Source organism: Chelonia mydas, unplaced genomic scaffold (genome assembly GCF_015237465.2).
Source record: "Chelonia mydas isolate rCheMyd1 unplaced genomic scaffold, rCheMyd1.pri.v2 scaffold_60_arrow_ctg1, whole genome shotgun sequence".
Lineage (NCBI taxonomy): Eukaryota > Metazoa > Chordata > Testudines > Cheloniidae > Chelonia > Chelonia mydas.
The window spans coordinates 97,648-120,817 of record NW_025111271.1 but is presented as its reverse complement, the minus strand read 5'-3'; the positions used below and the strand labels follow the sequence as shown (position 1 = coordinate 120,817).

The 23,170-nt window shown below is 48.1% G+C and overlaps 1 protein-coding gene across 3 annotated transcripts in view; it reads left to right on the top strand.

Moving 5' to 3' along the window:
* ZCWPW1 (zinc finger CW-type and PWWP domain containing 1) overlaps window positions 1-15,939 on the top strand; it is a 28,115-nt gene extending 12,176 nt beyond the window's left edge. For 2 of the 3 annotated variants that reach the window (XM_043537617.1, XM_043537616.1), the window contains exons 9-15: window positions 4,185-4,260; window positions 4,806-4,910; window positions 9,710-9,793; window positions 10,751-10,823; window positions 12,320-12,384; window positions 13,353-13,392; window positions 14,515-15,939. In XM_043537617.1, the coding sequence (XP_043393552.1) occupies window positions 4,185-4,260; window positions 4,806-4,910; window positions 9,710-9,793; window positions 10,751-10,823; window positions 12,320-12,384; window positions 13,353-13,392; window positions 14,515-14,825 (754 nt within the window). In that variant the 3' untranslated portion in view covers window positions 14,826-15,939. The remainder of the gene's footprint in view (window positions 1-4,184; window positions 4,261-4,805; window positions 4,911-9,709; window positions 9,794-10,750; window positions 10,824-12,319; window positions 12,385-13,352; window positions 13,393-14,514) is intronic. The other variant, XM_043537618.1, reaches the window with a different exon arrangement.
* The last annotated feature ends 7,231 nt before the right edge of the window (window positions 15,940-23,170 follow it).

Genomic DNA, 23,170 nt, shown 5'->3' with positions numbered 1-23,170 from the left:
GCGTTTGTCTTTTTAGACGGTCAGCTCTTGGGTCACACTGAGCCTGGCACAATGCGGGCCCTGATCTCGGGTTAGGCCTCTTGGTGTTCCTCTTATATAAATGTGACTAGGTGGGACTGTTCTTAATGTTTCCTCTGAATAGTGTGGGGGTGCCTCAGTTTCCCCTAGGCAGTTCTAAAGTATCTAGGGCGTGGGGTAAGGGTGTATGATCGTTGTAGAGCCCTAGAGGGCAGGTGTGTGCAGGGGTCTGGACACAGAGAATGGCCGACACCCTGTTTCCTGGCCACGGATGGCCTGGCCCTTCCCCCCTGCCAGGTGAGAGCTAAAGGGTTGGAGAACAAAGGAATCAGGTGACCTCCTGGCCCGGGAAAGGGACAAAGCCCAGAGGAGGAGGGGCTGGGGGGAGTTTCAGTTTGGGGCTGGCTGGGACATGGAGTGAAGTGCAGACGGGGTTGTCTGGCTCACTGCTCCCAAAATGGACCCAGCTGATGGGTCCTGTTCTCTGCACCTACAAGCTCTGTGTTAGACCATGTTCCTGTCGTCTAATAAACCTCCTGTGTTACTGGCTGGCTGAGAGTCCCGTCTGACTGCGGAGTTGGGGGGCAGGACCCTCTGGCTTCCCCAGGACCCTGCCTGAGCGGACTCGCTGTGGGAAGCGCACGGAGGGGCAGAGGATGCTGAAGGCTCTGAGGTCAGACCTAGGAAGGTGGAAGCCGGGGGAGCTGTGTGTCCTGCAGACAGGCTGCTCACAGGAAGGCGACTGCCCCAGAGTCCTGCCTGGCTTCATGGGGAGCAGTTCCAGAGCATCGCCCGGGGACTCCGTGACAATAAATAATTAAAAATAACACGGAGGCGCCATTGGAGATCGGGGCTGGGCACTGCACAGACAGGTGGTGAGAGACAGTCCCTGCCCCAGCAAGCTCACAGGCTAAATAAATAAGACAAGCACAGGGTTATTTTCCTGAAGGGGGAAGAGCTGAGGCCTAGAGACATTGGGGATACGTCTTCACTGCACAGATAACCTGGGCTCTTACTCCAGTGTTTCCCTTATCCCAGCTCCCATCCACACACAAAATCCTCTGACCCGAGTTTAGTGGTGCTTTTGAATCTGGGCTCGCTGCCTGGCTGGGGTACAGGGTAAAGCCTGAGGGAGGATTTCATTCAGTCTGGTAACCTGGCACTTTGCAGTGAGGACACGGATGAAACCACTCGGGGGCTGATAGTCCTCTAGCGCCTTCCCACAATTCCCCCTGTGTGCTCAGAAGGACAGACAAGGTTCACATTCACCCACAACTCACTGGGGACGAATCATAGAGTGGCTCATCTTACTGCCGCGCTAAGGACCACGAGATGTGCCCCCGAAATCCTGGCAACGCACGGGGGATCTCAGTACCGGTGAGAACTCAGCACCTCGGATATGGCTCTGCAGAATGGCTGCTCAAAGCTAGGCTAGGCTAAAACACCCAGGCTAACTCTGCCGTGAAAACAGACCCGAGATGGTTCACACACACAGACTGAGGCAGAGCTGGGAAGCTATGGGTGAGTCCCACTGCAGTACCTTTCCAAATCCCTTCCACCCACGGCCTCTGGTGTTATGTAGGGAAATACTGGTGCCACTGTCCTCTGAGTCAGATGTAAAACCAAAGATCACATCTACTCTTCACAAGTAAAATTCCCGCTGCTCATTCCGTTCTGCCTCCCCAAATTCCCCCTTCCAGTTTCAGATGGATAGGAAAATCTTTCTTCATTTCCCACCCCAAAGTGCTGTGTTGCTGTGCACCGTTTATCTGCTGCTGTGCTCCACCCCAGAAGTGGCTGCATCTCAATAGTGGGGGAAGTGATGCCCGTGTAATATGTGTGTATCAGTGTTTCAGATGTCCTGTGATCTTCACAGGTGAAAGAGGCTAGAAATGCCAGCAGATATCAGTTGTGTGGCAGCACGGTGCGCTCACATCCCCTTTTGGGACATGCTCATTAGCCCACGTCAGCTTGGGGAGCCGGAGGCTGGGAATACAAGCTGCAGTGCAGAAAGCCTGGCCTGCCTCCCACATGATCTTGTTTTATTCCACACCGGTGGGATCAAAGAGATGCCAGCGAAAAACTCTCCAGTTGAGGCTGGCTTGCTGCAGTCTTTACAACAGCTGACTCTGCTGGAATCCCTCGCCGCGCTGTCCAAGCGTCCCCTGGCCTTTCTGGGCACTCTGCAGCCACAGCTGCTGTCTTCAGCTGAAAAGCACAGACAGAGGCCTCTTCCCCTGACAGGAAGCTGGCAAATCTCAGTAACTCAGTCGCTCAGTGTAGGCTCCCCCAGGCGCTTCGCCTCTGCAGGGAGATGCATGTAGGGAGACCCATGCACGGACGGGCGTTGGACTGAATTTGAAGGGCGCCGTGCTTAAAAGACAAATCGATTCTTACTCGCTAGGACTGCACAAGCTGGAAGGGAAACAGCTCCCAGTTCCTCTCCCGTTGCTGTCAGCGGGAGTTTTGCCAGGCCCATGAATTTAAAGATTTTATGATGGCAGACGGCTATTAAAACCTCAGCAACAAGAAGGTCGAGTCTATACTTACATTTTCCCAGCAGAGGGATGTTGGTTAGGGGTGTGATCTTTTTTTTTTTTTTTTTTTTTTTTAACTGACTGAGCTATGCCAGGGAAGGCCCTGGGCTATACTGAAAAGTTACATCGGCATGGCTGCTTTGGTCAGGAGTGTGAAAAAACCTAGCATAGACGCAGCTGTGACCATTAAGGTAGGCCTGATCTGCACTAGAAAATTAGGTCGGCTTAATTGCATAAGTCGGGGCAGCTGTGCCGCTGTAGCATTTGAAGTATAGACATACCAATAGCTAACTTTGTTTGGGGAAGTGATGTTCCTACAGCAACAGAAACCCCCACTTTGTCAGGATAGGCGGCGTCTGCACTCCAGGGTTCTGCTGGGATAGTCTCTGTAATGCAGACATATCCAAAGTCTTAATGTAAACATGATTATGCTGGGATAACCATGCCTATACCAGTACAGGGGAACCAACATAAGCTTTACTGGTGTAAGTGCTTTTGCCCTGATACAACTGCGTTCGTGGTAGAGGGTTTACCAGTACAACTATACTGGGATAGCTATCCTGACAAAACCCGCCAACAAGGCCTTATGAAACAGAACGACACCCCAAAAACTTGCACTGGGTGGCATGTGCTGATCTGTTGACTCAGAGATTCATAGATTCAGAGGCAAGAAGGAACCGTTGTGATCATATAGTCTGGCCTCCTGTATAATGCAGGCCATGGGACTGCCCCCAAAATAACTCAGAGATTTAGGGCTTGTCTTCACTACTGCCACTACCAAGAGGTGGAAGATATGTTGGCCGGAGATCGTCTCCCACAACATAGCACATTGTAGAGACCGCTTTAAGTCGATGTAACTTACATTGCTTGGGCGGGGGTTTTCCACACCCCTGAGCGAAGTGAGTAACATCAACTTTAGTGGTAGTGTAGACAAGCCCGGAAGGAGCTCAGTCTGTCTAGTTTATAAAAATGAAGACTGAACGGTGACTTGATCCTGGAGTCTAAGTATCTTCCTGGGGAGAAAACACAGGGTACTAAAAGGCTCGTTACTGTAGTGAAGAACAACAGAACAAAAATCAGTGGCTGGAAGTCGAATGAGAAATAAGGAAGTGCTTTTTACAGCACGGGTGATTAACCAACAGAACAAACTCCCAAGGGAAGAAGGGGTGGATAGTCATCTCTTAATCTCTTCAGATGCAGACTGGATGTTTTTCTGGAAGATATACTTTACCAACACAACTTGCTGGGCTACCTCAGAGATCGCTGTGTCAACAGATCACCACAAATGTTTTTATTAGATGCACTAGTCCCATTTCTTGTACCCTTCTAGAAAGCACTGACATTTCAGGGGCCAGCTGGCCTAAGTGGACTACAGTCGAAAACACAGCCGCTGGCTGCGTGTCTCTATCTCGGTACCTTCCTCACGCTTTATTGTGTTGCATCCCTTTTTTCTAAGGATCCTTAAAGCACTTGATTTCGGCGATGGACGGAGCAGATCGACTGAACAGTGCTCTAACTGGTGGTACCATGTAAACCAACTCCCACCTTTTTCATGTGTTAACATCTCAGAGGAAATCAGAAAATTAATTGCCTGACCGTACTGATGTTCCCTTTTTGTGGTGTGTGCAGGTGGCCTGCCATGGTGGAGTGTGACCCTGACATCGGGGAGTATTTCCTCTTTTCATCCCGGTTGGATTCTCTTCCTGTAAGCGGTATTGTATTTTACACAAGGGGGGGGTCACACACTTTGTGAGCTCATTACACCCACCAGAGGGCTCTGTTCCACCCTGTGTGCCACCCTCTCATCCCCTTCTATGTTGGGGACTCCCTGCAGCTCCTCATCCCCATGCCAGCGGCTATGTGTGCCGCCCATTCTCCTTACCCCTGTTCCCACCTCCCCTCCCCATGGCAGGGCTCTGTGTGTACTCCTCCATACCTTCCCCCCGCATTATTACAGACTTCCCCATCTCCTCATATTACTGGGGTGGCTGGCACAGCTTCTGCCAAGTCCATATACACCTTGTCTGGTCATTTATCAGCCTCCCAGAACAAAGGATGCTCTCTCTGTAATCTCCCCTACAATTCCATGCCAACCAAACCCTTCGTCCCACTGAAAGGGTTACCTCACTGAGGACATCAACCAGACACCATGGATTTAACAGGGACACCTCACCCACCTTGTCTGTCTCTAGGAGTTAATGTAACAATCTGACACAAAGTTAACTCAGCCCTGTCCATTTCTCTTTTCAGTCCAAGTACCATGTGACGTTTTTCGGCGAAGCTGTCTGCCGCGCCTGGATCTCTGCGACCATGCTGAGGAACTTCCATGAGTTTTCCAGAGAGAGCCTCGGTTTGGTAAATAGCGAGTTTCCCCATGGATCTGCACTGGGACCAGTGCTGTTCAACATATTCATAAATGATCTGGAAAGGAGGGTGAACAGTGAGGTGGCAAAATCTGCAGATGATACAAAATTACTGAAAATAGTTAAGTCCAAAGCAGACTGCGAAGAGCTACAAAGGGGTCTCATTAAACTGGGTGACTAGGCAACAAAATGGCAGACGAAATTCAATGCTGATAAGTACATATTAATGCACATTGGAAAAAATAATCTCAGCTACATGGACAAAAGCGATGGGGTCTAAATCAGGCTGTTAACACTCAAGAAAAACATCTTGTTGTCATCGTGGATAGTTCTCTGAAAACATCTGCTCAATGGGCAGTGGCAGTCGAAAAAGCTAACAGTGTTAGGAACCTTTAGGAAAGGGATAGATAACAAGACAGAAGATATCATAATGCCATTATATAAATCCATGGTACACCCACATCTTGAATACTCTGTGCAGATCTGGTCACCCCATCGCAAAAAAGATATCTTAAAATTGGAAAAGATGCAGAGGAGGGCAACAAAAATGATTAAGGCTATGGAACAGCTTCCATATCATGGAAGATTAAAAAGCCTTGGGACTCTAGAAAAGAGACGACCAAGAGTAGATGTGATAAAGGTCTATAAAATCATGAATGGTGAGGAGAAAGTGAATAGGGAAGTATTATTTTCCCCTTTGCATAACACGAGAAGTAGAAGTGGCCCAATGAAATTAATAGGCAGCAGGTTTAAAACAACCAAAAGGAAGTATTTCTTCACAAAACACACAGTCAACCTGTGGAACTCATTGCCAGGGGACGTTGTGAAGGCCAAAAGTATAACTGTATACTGTATAAAAGTATAACTTTTCAAAAAAGAAATAGATAAGTCCCTGGAGGATAGGTCCATCAATGGCTATTATCCAAGATGGTCAGGAACGCAACCCCATTCTCTGGGTGTCTGTAAACCTCTGCCAGAAGCTGGGGCTGGATGACGGGATGGATCACTTGAAATTCCAGTCCCATATCCAAGGCCAGATGGCCCAGGTTCTCTCAACACCACAGCAATGTTTTAAGTGAACCAGCAAAGTGGTGCCAGGTCCAACAACCTTTGCCAGGAGGCAGTCAATTACGGAATTGGTATATCCAAATGGATTAACGGACCATCTGAACAGATCTTTCAGTTTAGACCTGGCGTGGTCCCTCAACACAAACTTTCTGGCATGGGTGTTTCACGTAGGAGGTTTTCCGTCCGTGGACCTATTTGCAACCTGACAGAACAGGTGATGTCCCTGTGACTGTTCTAGGCTACCCAGGACTGTGAGTCACCATCTTACCTGCCTGCCCCAGGTCCAGCAAGAGGGAGGCTGGGTGTCCTCACCCTGACACATCCGGTCTGTTCGCTGCCCAGCAGTCTTCTCTTCTCTTCCTTTGCCGTGCAGGTTAACAATAGGTACACCCCTGTCCTCATGTCCCTTTGAAGCATTCCCCTGTAGCGTCCAGCCCTCGCACTCCCAGAAATACCAGGTCTGCTGTCTCCAAGGGAACGGCGCATACACCAGCTTGTTTGATTCAACTCAGGCTCGCCTTCTAAAATACCGCAGCACTGAGATATATTCATAGTGAAACCAATCGTAAGTGTATTATCAAAGATCAAGATTTAAGAGATAGCGAGCGAGGATAATGGAAACAGAAGGGTGACATCTGAAATAAAACCATAACATGGTTCTTAGAGACTAAACAGGCTAAATCAGTTTATCTTACCCAAATATCCTTTGCAGCATTGCAACCAAGCCTGGCTGAGATCCCATTTTCATGAATGTAATCACACTGCTCGGTCACATCCTAGGTGCAGGATAAAGTGGTGTCTCCCTTGGCTTCTCCTTATATTCTCCAAAGCTCGTTGTTTATCTCAGAGTCGGGATGATCTCCGGTGTGCTGCCTACCGGCCGTATTCACATGCCCCTGCTGACTTCGTGTGTAAATGGCTCCCCGTCATGTTAACCTACAATGCTTATTTTACATGTGGACTGACAGAGACAGGTAGAATAAACATCCTTTGTCTGGAGAAACCTGCCTTAACACAGACTTCGAGAGCTTATTTTTTGCATACATTCATACATAACTCCTTACATAATATTTGTACAGGCATTTCACAATGATGCGAATGATCTTGCCTTTCATTTAAGACCTTACATGCCCTTGGCTTGCATTTAAGACCTTACATGATATTCTTTGGTGAATCAGAATGTACATACTAGCTTCAGGATATTCTTGTAATCTCCTTGCCAGTTGGCAATGAGGGGTTTATGGGTCATAGTCCCCATTCCTGCTCCAGAAGATCTCACAGCCCTGGATCGGTATTGGACACTTTCCTGTTTCCGTGGGACAAGGACCTCCTGTGTTTATTCTCACCAGTACTGCTGATGGTTATTATCAAGCTCAAGCAAGACCGCAGCCGAATAATCCTTATAGCTCCTGCTTGGTGGAGACAGATGAGGTATTCAGACCTCCGCAATCTGTCCTTACTGTCACCAGCGGCCAAAGACCTCCTGACGCAGAACCGTGGGTGAGTGTTGCACCAAATCTTCAGCTGTTGAACCATGCTGTGAGGTGCAGCAGTGGTTATGTGTAGGGGGAAACCCATTTTTCAACAGCTGTCCAGAACATTCCTCTTAACAGTAGGAAACCTTCCACGGGAACTACTTACGAAGCGTTTCTCCGTTTGGATGGTTCTCCATAATGTGTCTCCAGCTCAGGCTAACATTCACACAACCCTGGAATATCTTTAGCAAATAAAGTAGTCGGGTTTAACACTCAACTCTGTTAATGTGCGTCTAGCAACCATTTTGGCTTTTCATCCTCGAATAGATGCCAAGGCTGTTTTTTTCCTCACCCGATGGCAATCAGATATTTGAAAGGTCTTGATAGATTATTTCCAGCGGTCAGAGAACCAGCATCATCTTGGAACTTGACTTTGGTCTTGTCTGAGCTTATGGACCCTTCTTCGGAGCCCTAGGCACCATGATCTTTTCTGCAGCTATCAGCAAAGGTCACATTATTAGTGGCCATCCCCTTTGCCAGTAGAGTAGGGATACTAGATGCATTGGTCACGGATCCATCGTACACAGTTTTCTACAAGGACAAGGTCCAGCTTAGGCCACACCCTCAATTCCTCTCCAAGGTGGCCTCTGACTTGCACATGAACAAATCTGTCTACCTTCCAAGTCTTCTTTCCAAAACTGCATACCACCAGGGATAAGAGAGAACCCCCTCCACCCCCCAGGCTCAGTGTTTGTCACGCATTGGCTTTCTGCCTGGACAGGACAAAGTCTTCCTGGCATCTTCCCATCTCTTTGTGTCACACGTGGAACGAATGGAGGCGCATCATCCAATAACTCAGAGATTCTCCACATGCATCGCGTGGGAGTAACGCCTCCTGATAGACTCACGGCGCCCTCGAAGAGAGCAGGTTCAGCCTTGGCAGCCTTTCTGGCTCACCTCTCAATTGTGGACATTTGTCAATCCACACTCTCACCAGACATCACTCATTGTCGGCCGCTTCAAGGCAAATGTGGACAAGGCTGTCCTGTTGTCCCTCTTCCGATGAGACTCCAAGCCCCTCCTCCTGGCGTAGCAGATTGGGAATCAGCTACCGTGTCATGGACATACGCAAGCACTCAAAGAAATAAAAATGGCTACCTACCTGCTGGTGACCGTGGTTCTTTGGGCTGGATAGCATACGTCTACTGCATGACTCACCTTCCTTAGCCAATGCGTTGGCATCTGCTACGGAGTTCTGGTGTGTCGGAACTGCAGGAGGGATGGGGCTTCTCTGCGGTTTATACCCTCACTCACAGCTTAAGTCATTGGCATTGGGCGGGGCTGCCCCTACGGGCACCACTGGGGAAAACTCTCCGGCACTGATGCACGAGGCCTGCGCACGCCCGCAGCCATGGAAGTTGGTTCAGGAGCAGGACGATCTAGTTCCTGACGCTCTGTATCACATGCAAGACTCTTTTCTGCCCCTTTTCCCCTCCATTTTTTACGGCTATGCTCTATTTTTTCAGTCCCTTTAAAAACCAGCTGGTGCATAACTGTTTAGGAAATGTGCTTCCTCTTGATTTCTAGATAAGGCGAGGGTGTCTGTTTGTGGTCCTGTGATTCATCATGCCCATGGCCTCTGGGTCAGGAGGACTTGCTGGAGCTCTGGATTCAATTCTGCCTTTGTTTGTCTAGATGGTACACTGGCGTAGGGACTGTTTCTTGCTCTGTGAGCTGTGCCCAGCACACTGGGGCCACAGTCCTTGACTGGAGCTTCTGGGTGCTAAGTTAATGCAACTAAAGGGTCACACACGCAGTGGCCCGAGTAGTGAACGCCTCGGATCCCTCCATTCCCCCTCAGGGGTTCTCTGTGTGCCACCCTGCTTGCCTCGGTTTCAGGGACTTCTGACACTCACACCGGGAGGCTCTGTGTGCTCCCCATTCCCCTTCCCCCCCTCACCTAGTGTCCCCCGATCTCCCCACACAGGGGACAGACCAGGACCCAATTGTGCTAGACAGCTGAACAAACATCTGGTGATGTTCCTGTCCTCGGGTGAATTTTTCCCCGAACAAGGAGCTGGTGGTACCAGAAAGATTTATGTCCTGCCCCTTCACAGAGGAGTGGGCTGTGTCTTTCTTATTGTCACTGGCCCTGGTGTGTGTGTGTGGGCGGGGGGGGAGAGAGAGAGAGAAAGTTTTGACACGTTTTAGGCGCCGCGGGAAGACCAACTATCTCTTGCTCTTTCAGAAGACGCTCAGGAGCAAAGATTACCGCCAGAAACTGGACGCTGCCGTGAAGATGGCAAAGGAAGCCGAGTGGATCAGCATTCAGGTATGAACGACGCCGGGCTGCTCAGGTGAGATCAATTGCCATCCACCCAGGCACCCGCTGGCCTTCCAGTGGTCGGAGCATCTTTGCAGGTTTCCCTGTGGCCCCCGTGGGCATTGCGGGGCAAACACTTGCTTGCCCTTTGGATCTGGGATCAGATAGGCTTCATCTTCACAGCCTGGTTACCTCGTATTAGGTCGATCGAGTGCTCCTGTTAACTCGACTCCCTCCACACACATCACTCATCTTCTGTGATGCTAGTAACTTGAGCTGGCTGGGATACAGGCTAAAGCCTGAGTGAGGGGGAGCTTGGAATAAGGACTCCTGGGTTCTTTTCCTGGCTCTGGAATGCGGGTGGGGTCTGGTCGGTTAGAGCAGGGTGAGCTGGAGTCAGGATTCCTGGGTTCTCTCCCCGGCTCTGGTTGGGGAGTGGGCTCTAGTGGTTAGAAAAAAGCGGGGCTGGGAGTCAGGACTCCTGGGTTCTTCTCCCCTGTTGTTCCTCCTTGGGCAACCATCTGGTGATTTAGTTTCCCTCGGAGGGGTATCGTGAAGGTTAATCATACAACGGTTGTAAAATGCTTTGAGATGTGGAGGTGTGGGGTTGTCTACACACGGAATTATTCCTGAGTCACTGAGCCTGATTAACTCCCTGTGTAGATGCTTTTGGTTCTGGAAGAAGAGGGCCTTATTCAGAATGCGGTAATGGTTCTTTATGGCTATGGGGCTGTTTCCTGGTCCCTTGTCCATACAGTGTCCTCTGAACATCTAGACGCCTTCTCGGAGCAGTGGGTCTTGTCTGGGGTTCTCTGCCTGCAGTCCCTCATGTTGACCCTACGACCTTTGCCCTGTTGGTGCGTTTGAAGTTAAATCCTGGTCATTCAAGGAGGCAGTCACTTGGTGGATTCGACCCACCGCTGCCAGGATTTCAACAGATGTCTCCTTTTTCTTGCCCTCCCGCAGGAGAGAGTGATGAGATTTGGGTTCGTCAGTCGATCCAGTGAGGGAGGATTGCTAGGTCATGAGGACTCGGAAGGTATGGTGCTGTAGCCTGGAGCTTTCCCCCTCGATAACCCACAGGTCAAATTGCAAATTGCTGAAGAATTTCACGCAGGTCCCACTGTATTGACCCCACTAACTTGTGCAGGACAAAAGCATCTTCCAGTCGGGACTGGAAGAGAGGAAGCGGTGGGGAATCCACTGCTGCCCTGGGAAGTTTGTTCCAATACTTAATCACCCACACGGGGAAAAAATCGGTGCCTTATTTGTGATTTGAACCTGTCTGTCTTTAGCTCCAGATGCTGTTTCTTTTCTGCCTTTCTCTGCTAGATTAAAGAGCCCTTTAGTACCCAGGATTTTCTCCCAACATCGCGATCGAGTCACCTCTCCATCTTCTTTTCATAAGCTAAACTGAGCAAGCTTCTTTACGTCTCTCACTCTCTCTGGCATTTTTTCCAGCCCTCCAATCCTTTTGGTAGCTCTTCTCTGCCCCCTCTTCAGTCTTTCAACATCCTTCTGATGATTATCTTGTCTGACCTCCTGTATGACGCAGGCCGCAGAACCTCTGTCGTTCTTTGTTTGTTTATTTAGACTGTAAACTGTTTCAGTCAGGGACCGTAGGTGCTATTGTAAAGCAGCTCATTTAAAAATAACGGTAATTCTAGCCACTGGTGTCTGTCTAGCAGTGGGTCAGGGTTGTGTTTAGCACTCCCATCTCCCAGGAGCTAAGGAGGCAGATTTAATGAAAATCCCAGCCTTCACTGGCTAGAGTACCCGCTAAGGCTTGTGTGGTTGTCCTGTAGCATGATTTTCACGCAAAGGAAACATTAGCAGCCTGTGTTTTAAAGGAGGTCTGATTAGAGGATCATGGTGGTCCCATCTGGCGTTAGAATTTATGAATCACTCCCATTTTTCAATGGGGAAACTGAGGCATGGAGCGATTTAGGTGATTTCCCTAAGGTTCCACACAAAGTTTGTGGTATGGCAAGGAACTGAATAAAGGCGAGATTGGTAGCGGGAACTCCCCATGAGGCCCTGTGACCAAAAGTAGCAGCAAGGTGGTTTTATTCCCTCTGTATTTGGTGCGGGTGCGACTGCTGCTGGAATGCTGGTGTTCAGAAACCAAGAAGGATGTTGATCAATTGGAGAGGGGTCAGAAAAGAGCCTTGAGAATGATTCCAGGATTGGGAAAGACTCCAAGAGCCGAATCTATTTAGCTTAACAAAGAGAAGGCGAAGAGCTGCCTTGATCTCAGCATAGAAGTACCAGCAGAACAGAAAGTTTATAATATTACTGGACTTTTCAGTCGACCAGACAAAGGTAAGCAAGATTCAGTGGCTGGAAGTTGAAGCTAGGCAAATTCAGATGGCAAATAGGGTGCCATTTTTTTAGTGGAAATTAACCATTGGAACAATGATCTGCTAGGATTTGATGTGAGAACCAGGTAAGCTGGTTCAAATCTGCAGTAAGTTTGTTGTAAGGTGTTAAAACGTGTGCTCTGGAGAGTGAGTTATTATTGTTCTTGTCTTCTAGAGCTATTCAACGTGGCCTGTGAGCCGAGTGAGGAGAAGCAGACCTGTGATGGAAATGAGAATATGGTACGTCAAACAGGAGATGGGAAAAGATGGTCTAAAAGAAGGGGGTTTGTTCTCTTGTTTCTCCATTGATTCTGTCTCTCCCCACACCCGCCCTAACAAAAATGCCATATAGTAAATGTATCAGCAATGCTTTCAGCTACAGCCATGCCCACAAAGATTATTGGACTGTTAACCCCTAGGGGATACTCAGTTTGTTTAGTTCATCCAAGCGAATAAGAGAAGATCTCGCAGACAAAAGCAGAAGGAGTTCCAAGGGCTGGCTGCTGAAGCGTCTTTAAATTGTGGATCTTCAAAAGACCCTCAAACGAAACTGGATTTCTTCCTAACAGATACTGGGATTTGTGAAACCCACGTTCGTATCACTTGCTCTGTAACTTTGCATAAGACACTTAAATTCTTGTCTACATGAACAATTTGTTTGTGGTATGCTGGGTTGTGAATCTACCCCTGCCCTGGTCTCACATGAGCTAACTGTCCATGTGGACCGGGCTAATTTGTATTAATTTGCATATTTGAGCTAATCAGTGAGGACTACATCAAGTCGCATCAAGGAACTGTACAATTCATTCATTTCTTTTTAAGATTTGTATTTCAGTCAGCTCTGCCCTAACAGAGAGAAAATGAGCTTACAGTCTAACAATGATTTAAAGACGCCAAGTGTTGGCACACCTACCACATCCCTGGGTCAGTGTTTCCAGTGGTTAATTACTCTTCCTGTTAAAAACGTACCCCTTAGTTCCAGCCTGAATTTGTTGTGTGTTGGATCTTGCTCTGCTTTTATCTGCTGGATTAAAGAGCCCTTTTCAGAGATCTTCTTCCCGGGTAGCTATTCATAGACTGTGATGATATCATCTCAGATAAGCTAGATAGACCATGTCCTTACTATGTCACTACAAGGCGCCTTTTCCAGCCCTCGAATTATATATATATTCGCTTTCATGTTTGACTAACCAATACTTGGGTTCTAGGTTGCGACTTCAGATTTCAAGGAGAAAACTTCTCTGAAAGGTTAGTGACGCCAACCGTTGTAGCCATGTTGCAAGTAAGGTAAAGTCACAAATTAAGAAGCCTTGGGGTGTGATACTTACATTAGAATTGCTCACTCTCCTACCATCCTGGCTTTCATGAGGCAGGAGGAATTGGGAATTTGCCTTTCAGTTGCCTTAAACTCATGTCTACTTGCCCAAATCAGCCAGGGTGAAATTTGTATCTGCTTCAGACAGCTGATCGTTTCTTCCCAAACAGCACCATCACTTGTTTTTGAGGGAGGCATGGTCTCCTGGTTAGTATTGTTATAATTACTTCTACTGTGTTACCGTAGCACCATTGTGCCAGGCTCTGTGCAAACACAGAACAAAAAGACGGTCCCTGCCCCAAGGGGTTTACAGTCTAAGTCTAAGACAAGAGATAGGGACAGACAGAAGGGCGAATACAAGCAGACAATGAGGCAGTGTGGGTTAGCGTGGCAGGCAGAGGTCTTAGCATACCAGCAGCCTAGCCGTGGTCAAGTATTTTGTCGACATCACGGTAAAGGAGAGTTTAGAGGAGGAATCTGTAGGTGGATAAAGTGGTTGCATCTGATTGGAAGCTGAGTGCTTTTGTCTCAGTTCAGTTCCCTCCCGTCATGGTTGGCACCAGCTGGCCTCCTGGCTAGCCACTTCAGCCATGAGGCCAAGGATTGAATGGACCCAGAGATCAGACGCCCCTCCCAGCCTCGGCAGGGAGCAGTGTAAACACGTTGGAGTAGGAGTGTAAATCAGAGAAGCTGGGAGTGGACGACAGGGGATGGATCACTCGATGATTGTCTGTTCTGTTCATTCCCTCTGAAGCGCTTGGCCTTGGCCACAGTTGGAAGACAGGACACTGGGCTAGATGGACCCTTGGTCTGACCCAGTATGGCCATTCTTTTGTAGTAATGGAGCCTTTAATGGATTTATCTTGGCATTCTGTCCCTGTGCCTTGGGGATCTTATGTGGAAAGTTTGGAGAATCCCGATCTATGAGGCTATGTTGACTCATCACTTCATTTCCCAGCGGGAGAGTTGTGGAAGGTTTGTGGGTCTCTGGTATGATTCATTCTTCCTTTTCCCTGTTGGATTCTGAGGATTGCATTGGTCTCTCTTCTTTGTAGGCTTTAAGAAAAAGTTCACCATTCTGGGAAGCAACAGCTCAGGATCCAGCCAGCCCAAACCGCCAGCAGGAGGCAGCAGAGTTAACCTGATGCCATCCCGTCGAGACAGCTTGAAGCCGGAGCTGGTGAAGATGTTACAGGTGAAAGACAATACCACCAGAAGCCACCCAAGGTCAAGTAGCAGTGATGAGATCTTTGAGGAATTCCAGGAAGTGGGGGAGCTAGAGAAGGCCAAGGAAGCACGTGGGAGCCAGGAAGCAGAGAAAAACGAATCCTCGGAAGAGTGTTCCCTGGTCTTGTTTGAAGAGTAGCCGTTGAAACAACAAACCTGCCATGGGGCAGCAGAGCTACCTCCCTGAAGGTTGTGGTGATTAGAGAAAAATTAGAAAGCGCTCCAGAAAAGTGGCTGGTATATTGGGAAAGAAATTCAATCTAGTTTAAACTTGGTTTATGTTTGATGAAGATCTGAGACCGTTGGGACAGCAAATGTGGATTTTAACATCCAGCTCTGGCTATAAAGGTTTCCCTCTCCTACTTCTCAAATATTCATCTGTGAAGATAGGGAAAAAAATCCACAATAAGTGACTTTACCCGTTTTCTTAAAACTTAGGGTGCTGGATCTTGTTTTAATTCTGCCAGCCTCACGTAGTGTGTTGTTTCCTTAGATCCCACTGGCAACGAGTGATTTAAAAACAAAACAAAACAGTTTTTGATCACTCAAGGAATTGGTTGACGGGGGTTGGTTGACGGGGCCAGATCTGCAGCTCGTGTACGGCGTCGTCAATGGAATTTACATCAGCTACAGATAGACCCCCTGTGTATAAATTGTTGCCTTTATTTGTAAAAGTGGTACATTAAGGCTGAAATTTCCAAAGTCGCCTGATGGTAAAATCGACAGGAACTGGGTATCCAGATCTGAAAGCACTTGGCATCAGAGTCCTTGATCTAGATTCCCATGTTACTCTTCTATAATCTGTTATGTTCTAACTCCCTTGCAAACCTATCCATATGCTGCTGGTGAAATTCCGTATTTATTAAGCCCTTGCATAAAGAGTAGGTATCTGAGATACAAAACAGTGATACCTGGACTTCCTAGTTGCTACTGTTGTGTTTAACTAGTTACTGTATTTGTGGTTTTATATTTATCTGTTACAAACTTGTAAAAAAGACTGGCTTGTATTCATCCACTAGTGTGAAATTTGCCTGTAGAGAGAACCAACCCTCTGAAGTGGACATAAATAGACCTTATCCACAGAGATAAATTTCACTCAGAGAGTTTAGCCCAAGTTAAGGGTTGAATAAGGGTGGCAGAACTAGGTCTTAAGGAGTTTATGGCTGTGACCACCATCCAGTTAAACACTCATTTACAAGTGTGTTCTGTAACGGTTTACATGTTAATAAAATCCTGCAGATTCTGTTCAGTCAGGCTGGGTTCTTGTTACCTGGTTGTAGATAAGCTAAAGGGTGATAAAAATCAAATTCTTGGTTCATTACAGTGTCTTTAACTTCATTGTTTTTATTGTTGCATCACAACGATTTGGTTTTCCACACCCGCCCACACCAATCACAGTAGCTTGACTAAGTAATGACTCAGACATGACATAAGCATCTACAGATATTTGGAAGGAACAAGGGGAATCACAGGGACCTGAGAAAGAGACTGTAGGGAATCTAAAATCGTTCCTAGGATGTACCAGTTGTGATTCAGCGAAAGGTTCTCTGATTTCTCTTTAAATCTCGACACGCTTAGTTAGCTTCTTAATACAACAAAGCTTTGATTGCCTGGATATTTTTGTAAGTGTGAATTTTATACCGGGCCTGTTCGTCTTAAGGTGGCAGAGTACTGAAGAACCGAATGGTGTTTTACTCTAGCCAGCAGAGACAATAATAATCCATAGGAGCGGGTACCCAACTAGTGTAAATTGATGTCAGACTAGAGATCATTTGATAAAAGACCACTGCCCATCATGCTGGCCAACATTATGGCATTGTTTCCTTGTGTCTGTCTCTCACCACTTGTCCTAGACTTAGACTGTCAGCTCGCTGGGGCAGGGACCATCTTTATATTTTCTAGTGCCTAGCACATGGAGTCATTTCTTAGCTAGTCATACAATCATAGAAGACTAGGGTTGGAAGAGACCTCAGGAGTTATCTAGTCCAACCGCCTGCTCAAAGCAGGACCAACCCCAACTGAATCTTCCCAGCCAGGGCTTTGTCAAGCTGGGCCTTAAAAACCTCTAAGGAAGGAGATTCCACCACCTCCCTAGGTAACGCATTCCAGCGCTTCACCACCCTCCTAGTGAAATAGTGTTTCCTAATATCCAACCTAGACCTCTCCCACTGCAACGTGAGACCATTACTCCTCGTTCTGTCATCTGCTACCACTGAGAACAGCCGAGCTCCATCCTCTTTGGAACCCCCCTTCAGGTAGTTGAAGGCTGCTATCAAATCCCCCCTCACGCTTCTCTTCTGCAGACTAAATAAGCCGAGTTCCCTCAGCCTCTCCTCGTAAGTCATGTGCACCAGCCCCCCTTGTTGCCCTCCGCGAGACTCTCCAATTTGTCCACATCCTTTCTGTAGTGGTGGGGCCCAAAACTGGACGCAGTACTCCAGATGTGGCCTCACCAGTGCCGAATAGAGGGGAATAATCACTTCCCTCGATCTACTGGCAACGCTCCTACTAATCCAGCCCAATATGCCGTGAGCCTTCTTGGCAACAAGGGAATACTGCTGACTCATATCCAGCTTCTCATCCACTTTAATCCCCAGGTCCTTTTCAGCAGAACTGCTGCTTAGCCAGTCAGTCCCCAGCCTGTAGCAGTGCCTGGGATTCTTCTGTCCTAAGGGCAGGACTCTGCACTTGTCCTTGTTGAACCTCATCAGATTTCTTTTGGCCCAATCCTCCTAGTCAGGAGCAGCAATGACAACTCACCACCTGCCAAGCTCAGGAGTGACAGTTTTCTGGGCGCATTATGGCACGGGTGAATTTTGAGAAGGGGAAAGGTCCAACGTCAATCAGGGATAAATTAGCCTACATGAAGTAAAATGTGTATGAAAAGGGAAGAGGAAAAGGAAGGATCAGAGGACCCAATAAAGAAGCAGACCAGCAAAAATCCAAGGCTTACCACTGCTTTGCCAAAACATCCCAGAGAAAGAACAAGATAAAACCAAACAGTGGCCTTCTGATTCTTCTGCCCTAACATCAGATGTCATCAAACTCCAGGAGCCGCTGGGTTCTCTCATCCAATCGTAGAAGGTTGTAAACTGCAGAGGAGTTTTTTCATCAGCTCTGGATTGGGCCCAGAGGTGGAAAAGCTCCATTTTGGTAGATCGTCTCTCCTCCGTCTATCTTGGCTGGTGTGACGTCAATTCTGATGGTGTGTTTTTCTTGCCACTCTGCCTAGTTTTAAATGTCTCAAGCAATGAGAATTGAACCAGTTCTTTGGGGAGAACGTTTGTGAGTCTAAAGGCGTGACACTTTATCTTGGACTGTCAACAATTCATTACGTCTCACCAGCTTGGTGGAGTAGGTGTTTATTGTATTGTTATGATTTAGTACGACTGTAGCTACCAGAGAGCCCAACCAGGATCAGGGGCCCTGTTGTGCCAGGCGCAGCACAGACCCTCTTACTGAGATCACCTCTTTGTTCGAGATAGGGGCCCCCCTCATGCCGGGCACTTCCACCACCCAAGGTCAGGGCCTCCCATTGTGCCCGGCATTTTTCCGCATGAGCTCACAGTCTGACTAGGGGCAGAGAAAGGAAATGACTTGCCCAAAGTCCCACCGCAAGCGTAGTGGCAGAGCATGGGGGTAGCACAAAAGAACCAAATTACACCCCTTCATTGCAAACACCAGACGCCACTCCTTCCAAGCGTTCAAAACACTGCTCTGAGCCAACGTAATCCCCACCGCTCAAAAGTGTCGCCATCCTGTATCTCCTCTCCACATTCACCCACCGTTGCAGGTACAGAAACCCAATTGCCTCCTCTCAGGCGCTCGGCCTAATGGCTTTTAAAATGCCAGCGCCGCACAATGCTGGCATTGTTGCCATGCCAGGAGTCAGTCTTAGCAGCTACATCATGCAGCAGCTGTTAAAAAAAAATCCAAAAAAAAACCCCCAAAACAAACCAAAACAAAAAACAACATACAGGCCTTTTTCTTGACAGTTTTCAAAAGCAGAAAACTGGGGTTGAGATCAGATTCCTGAGCAGAAAAGATGAAGACACACTGTAGATTATCCCCCCACACCCCCAACAGCTCTGTGAAGGTTAGGTTTCACTTGTGAATGGCCTTGTGCCCTGTGAATTTTGGTGCGTGTGTCGGGTTTTAAGCGAGCCGTGGTCAAAATTGATGAGGTAGTTAATGGCCTGCCCTGTTGCAAATGTGTGTCTCATTTCGTATTTGAATTAGTTTGGCTTTGACTCCCGTGGCCATTGGTTCTTTATGAGTCTAATTCTCAGTTGCGCTATCGGATGCATAAAGGGGGGCCTCAGGTGTCTAGATCAAGGGTGTCAGGCTCAATTTGGGCAAGAGGGCCAGATTCCATGATAAATTATGGTCTAAGGTCTAAATTTAGGATTCACACGGTGATTTCCAATGGATGGGTCAGAGTGATCAAGTGCCTAAACTGCTGGGGATGGCTTGTTCGGGTACTTTATGGTAGGATTTGATGTGGAATTGTGTTCCCATTTTAGGTCACTGCTCTCTCTCCTTTGTATCCTTTCTTTCCCCCATCCCTCTTTTCTCTGCTTCTCTCCTTCCCCGTCTGTCTCTCTTCTGTTCTTCCCTCTGCATTTTTTTTCCCACCACAGCAGCTCCCAATTTCCAGCCCGTTGGGGTCTCACTCCCACCTACTGTCTCCCCCAATCCACCTGCTAAAATGATCGTCTCTGAAACATGCCCCGTCAGCACTGAAAGGTCATCCCTGAATTTTAGAGCTGACATACCAAGGAGAATGACAGTGTTTCAGGCTCTCTGCAGATTCAGGCAGCATTGTGTCAGTTACGCTAGGGGCCGCGCCCTCCTCTCAGAGCATTTGTCTCTGGCTGTCACTGTGTCAGTTACACTCGCGGCTTTTCTACCTCTCATTGTAATTGGTTCAGGCTCTTTGCAGACCCAGGCAGAGTGCCCCCTGTTCTTTCAGACACTGTATCCATACATAGAAAGAGCCCCTGTCCTAAAAAACTGACAGTCTAAATAGAGGGGGAAGCTGAGGCACAGAGCACAGGTGGAAATAGGACCCAGGCCTCCTGACTTGCAATCTAATATCTCCTCCACGACACATCCCTGCTTCTTATACCATGAAGAAAAGTGACAAGAATTTCCTAATCGACCAAAGCCACAGAAGATCAAAATTTAGGCCGGCGTTGTAACTCCGATGACTTCAGTGGATCCTGTATCCCATCCCAAAATTCACTGTCGGGATCACGGATGTATGAGTGTGTAGAACCGATGCGTTATGCTTAAAGCCAGGGAATCCCTCATGGCTAAACTATTTGACCTCTCTGGCTCTCGAAGTAAATTCCCAGGCAAGGTCTGTATCCACCTCCCCTTTCCTTTTGTCATTTGCTAAATATCTAGACCCTATTTTATCACGTCGTGCTGGTTTATTTACATCTCCCAGATTCTGTGCAGTTTCCTCTCAGATAAATCAAGGCGCATGATTCGTAAAAGTATTTTTGCTTTTAAAGAAAGAGCTGGGCTCTGGGAAAATATGTTTCTCTCGAAGTGCAGGAAGCCTCTCCGTGATGCGTCAATAACAACCTTCCTTAGCAGCTGCAAGTCAGTCAGTAGCGAGTGTTAAGATTGCCTGAGTCCTCTCTCTCGCATTGCAGACGTACGATGCTTGGTTTGTTTAGCTGGTGGAAGAGAAGGTGAAGAAGTGAATCCATCCCCTGTGCGAGGAGAAGATCTCTTAATCTAGCAGTGGCTGGAAGCTGACAAATTCAGGCTGGAAATAAGGTGCACATTTTTAACCGGGAAGGGAATTGACCTTGAGAATTGGGTTCTCCATCGCTTGGAGTCTGTTAATCAGGACTGGGTCACTCTTTCTAAAAGAGACGCACTAGATCTAGCAGAAGCCAACCTGTGGAACTCCTTGCCAGGGGACGTTGTGAAGGTCAACACTAGAACAGGGTTCAAAAAAGAGCTAGATAAGTTCATGGCGGATAGGTCCATCAATGGCTATTAGCCAGGATGGGCAGGGATGGTGGCCCTAGCCCCTGTTTGCCAGAAGCTGGGGATGGGCGACAGGGGATGGATCACTTGATGATTCCCTGTTCTGTTCATTTCCTCTGGGGCCCCTGGCATTGGCCGCTGTCAGAAGACAAGACACTGGGCTCGATGAACCTTTGGTCTGACCCGGTGTGGCCGCTCTTATGTTACATTAATACATCATGCAGTATGGTTTAGGCGCTGGGCTGGGAAGACGGAACACCTGGGCTCACCTGCTCTGTGACCTCAACCACTGTGAACGACCACACTAGGTCAGAGCAAGGGCCCATCGTCCTGTTTCCGACCGGTACCAGATGGTTCAGAGGGAATGAACAGAACAGGGCGATTATCACGTGATCCATCCCGTCGTCCACTCCAAAGTGTCTGGCAGTTGGAGGTTCAGGGACAGCCAGAGGTTGGGGTTGCATTCGTGACTATCCTGGCTGATAGCCATTGATGGACCTATCCTCCATGAACTTGTCTAATTCTTTTTAGAACCCTGTTATACTTTTGGCCTTCACAACATCCCCTAGCAAGGAGTTCCCCAGGTTGACTGTGTGTCGTGTGAAGAAATACTTCCTTCTGTTTGTTTTAAACCTGCTGCCTATTAATTTCATTTGGTGACCCCTAGTTCTTGTGTTATGCAAAGGGATCAATAATACTTCCCTGCTCACTTTCTCCACACCTTTCACGATTTTATAGACCTCTAGCACATCCCCCTTAGTCCTCTCTTTTCCAAGCTGAAAAGTCCCGGTCTTATTAATCTCTCCTCATACGGAAGCCGTTCCATACCCGTAATCATTTTTGTTGCCCTTCTCTGCATCTTTTCCAATTCCAGCATATCTTTTCTGAGATGGGGCGACCACATCTGCACGCAGTATTCAAGCTGTGGGCGTACCATGGATTTATACAGTGGCAATATGATATTTTCTGTCTTATTATCTCTCCCTTTCCTCATGATTCTCAACTTTCTGTTCGCTTTTTCGACGGCCGCTGCACATTGAGTGGATGTTTCCAGAGAACTATCCACAAGGACTCCAAGATCTCTTTCTTGAGTGGTAACAGCTCATTTAGACCCCATTGGTCTGTATGTATAGTTGGGATTATTTTTTTTCCAAGGTGCATTACTTTGCAGTTATCAACACTGAATTTCACCTGCCGTTTTGGTAAGCCATTCCACGCAGAGACTGTCTCTCACTCAGTGTCTGCAGCACATGGCACAATGGGTCCCCGATCTCCGCAGGAGCTAGTAATAGTAGAATACTATTACTGATCATTTTGGCAACGGGAATGTGACCAAGTGGGACTGTTCTTAATGTTTCCTCTGAATAGTGTGGGGGTGCCTCAGTTCCCCTATGAAGTTCTTAAGTCTCTAGGGGGTGGGGTAAGAGTGTATGATCATTGCAGAGCCCTAGAGGGCAGGGGTGTGCAGGGGTCTGGACACAGAGAATGGCCGACACCCTGTTTCCTGGCAACTGATGGCCTGGCTCTTCCCCCTGCAAGGTGAGAGCTAAAGGGTTGGAGAACAAAGGAATCCGGTGACCTCCTGGCCCGGAAAGGGACAAAGCCCAGAGGAGGAGGGGCTGGAGGGACTTTCAGTTTGGGGCTGGCTGGGACATGGAGTGAAGGGCAGACGTGGTTGTCTGGCTCACTGCCCCCCAAAATGGACCCAGCTGAGGGGTCCTGTTCTCTGCACCTGCAAGCTCTGTTTTAGACCATGTTCCTGTCATCTAATAAACCTCTGTGTTACTGGCTGGCTGAGAGTCCCGTCTGACTGCGGAGTTGGGGGGCAGGACCCTCTGGCTTCCCCAGGAGCCCCGCCTGGGCGGACTCGCTGTGGGAAGCACACGGAGGGGCAGAGGATGCTGAATGCTCCGAGGTCAGATCCAGGAATGTGGAAGCAGTGTGAGCTGTGTGTCCTGAAGACAGGCTGCTCATAGAAAGGCGACTGCCCCAGAGTCCTGACTGGCTTCATGGGGAGCAGTTCCAGAGCATCGCCCAGGGACTCCGTGACAGGGAAATCAAAATACAGTGGCCAGTTTTGCAGCTGTGCCTTGCCGCAGGCCACCCAGTGAAATGCTGGCAGTGGTAAATCTCCAGTCTCCTGTTTTCTACACATGGCCAGCCCATGCTCCTCCATCGTAACCAAACCAAATGAATTAAGATGCTTCAGTTTGAAGATTCATTGCATCTTGGGAGAGCTGAGCCCTGGGATCCAGGCTTTTAAACAGTACCTATCTCACAGGGGATTTTGAAAGAGGCCTTGTTAATGAACAAATGTGGAGCAATTTCCCAAATCAGATGTTTCCCAAAGGGGAAACAAAATCGGGTTGATACCAGAGCCTGGTAAATTTCCAATCTCACAATAGCAGCTTGTTTATTTGCTTCCTAACTCCGCTGCACTGCAGGATGTGGCTAGATAGGCACTACTGGTCTCGAGAC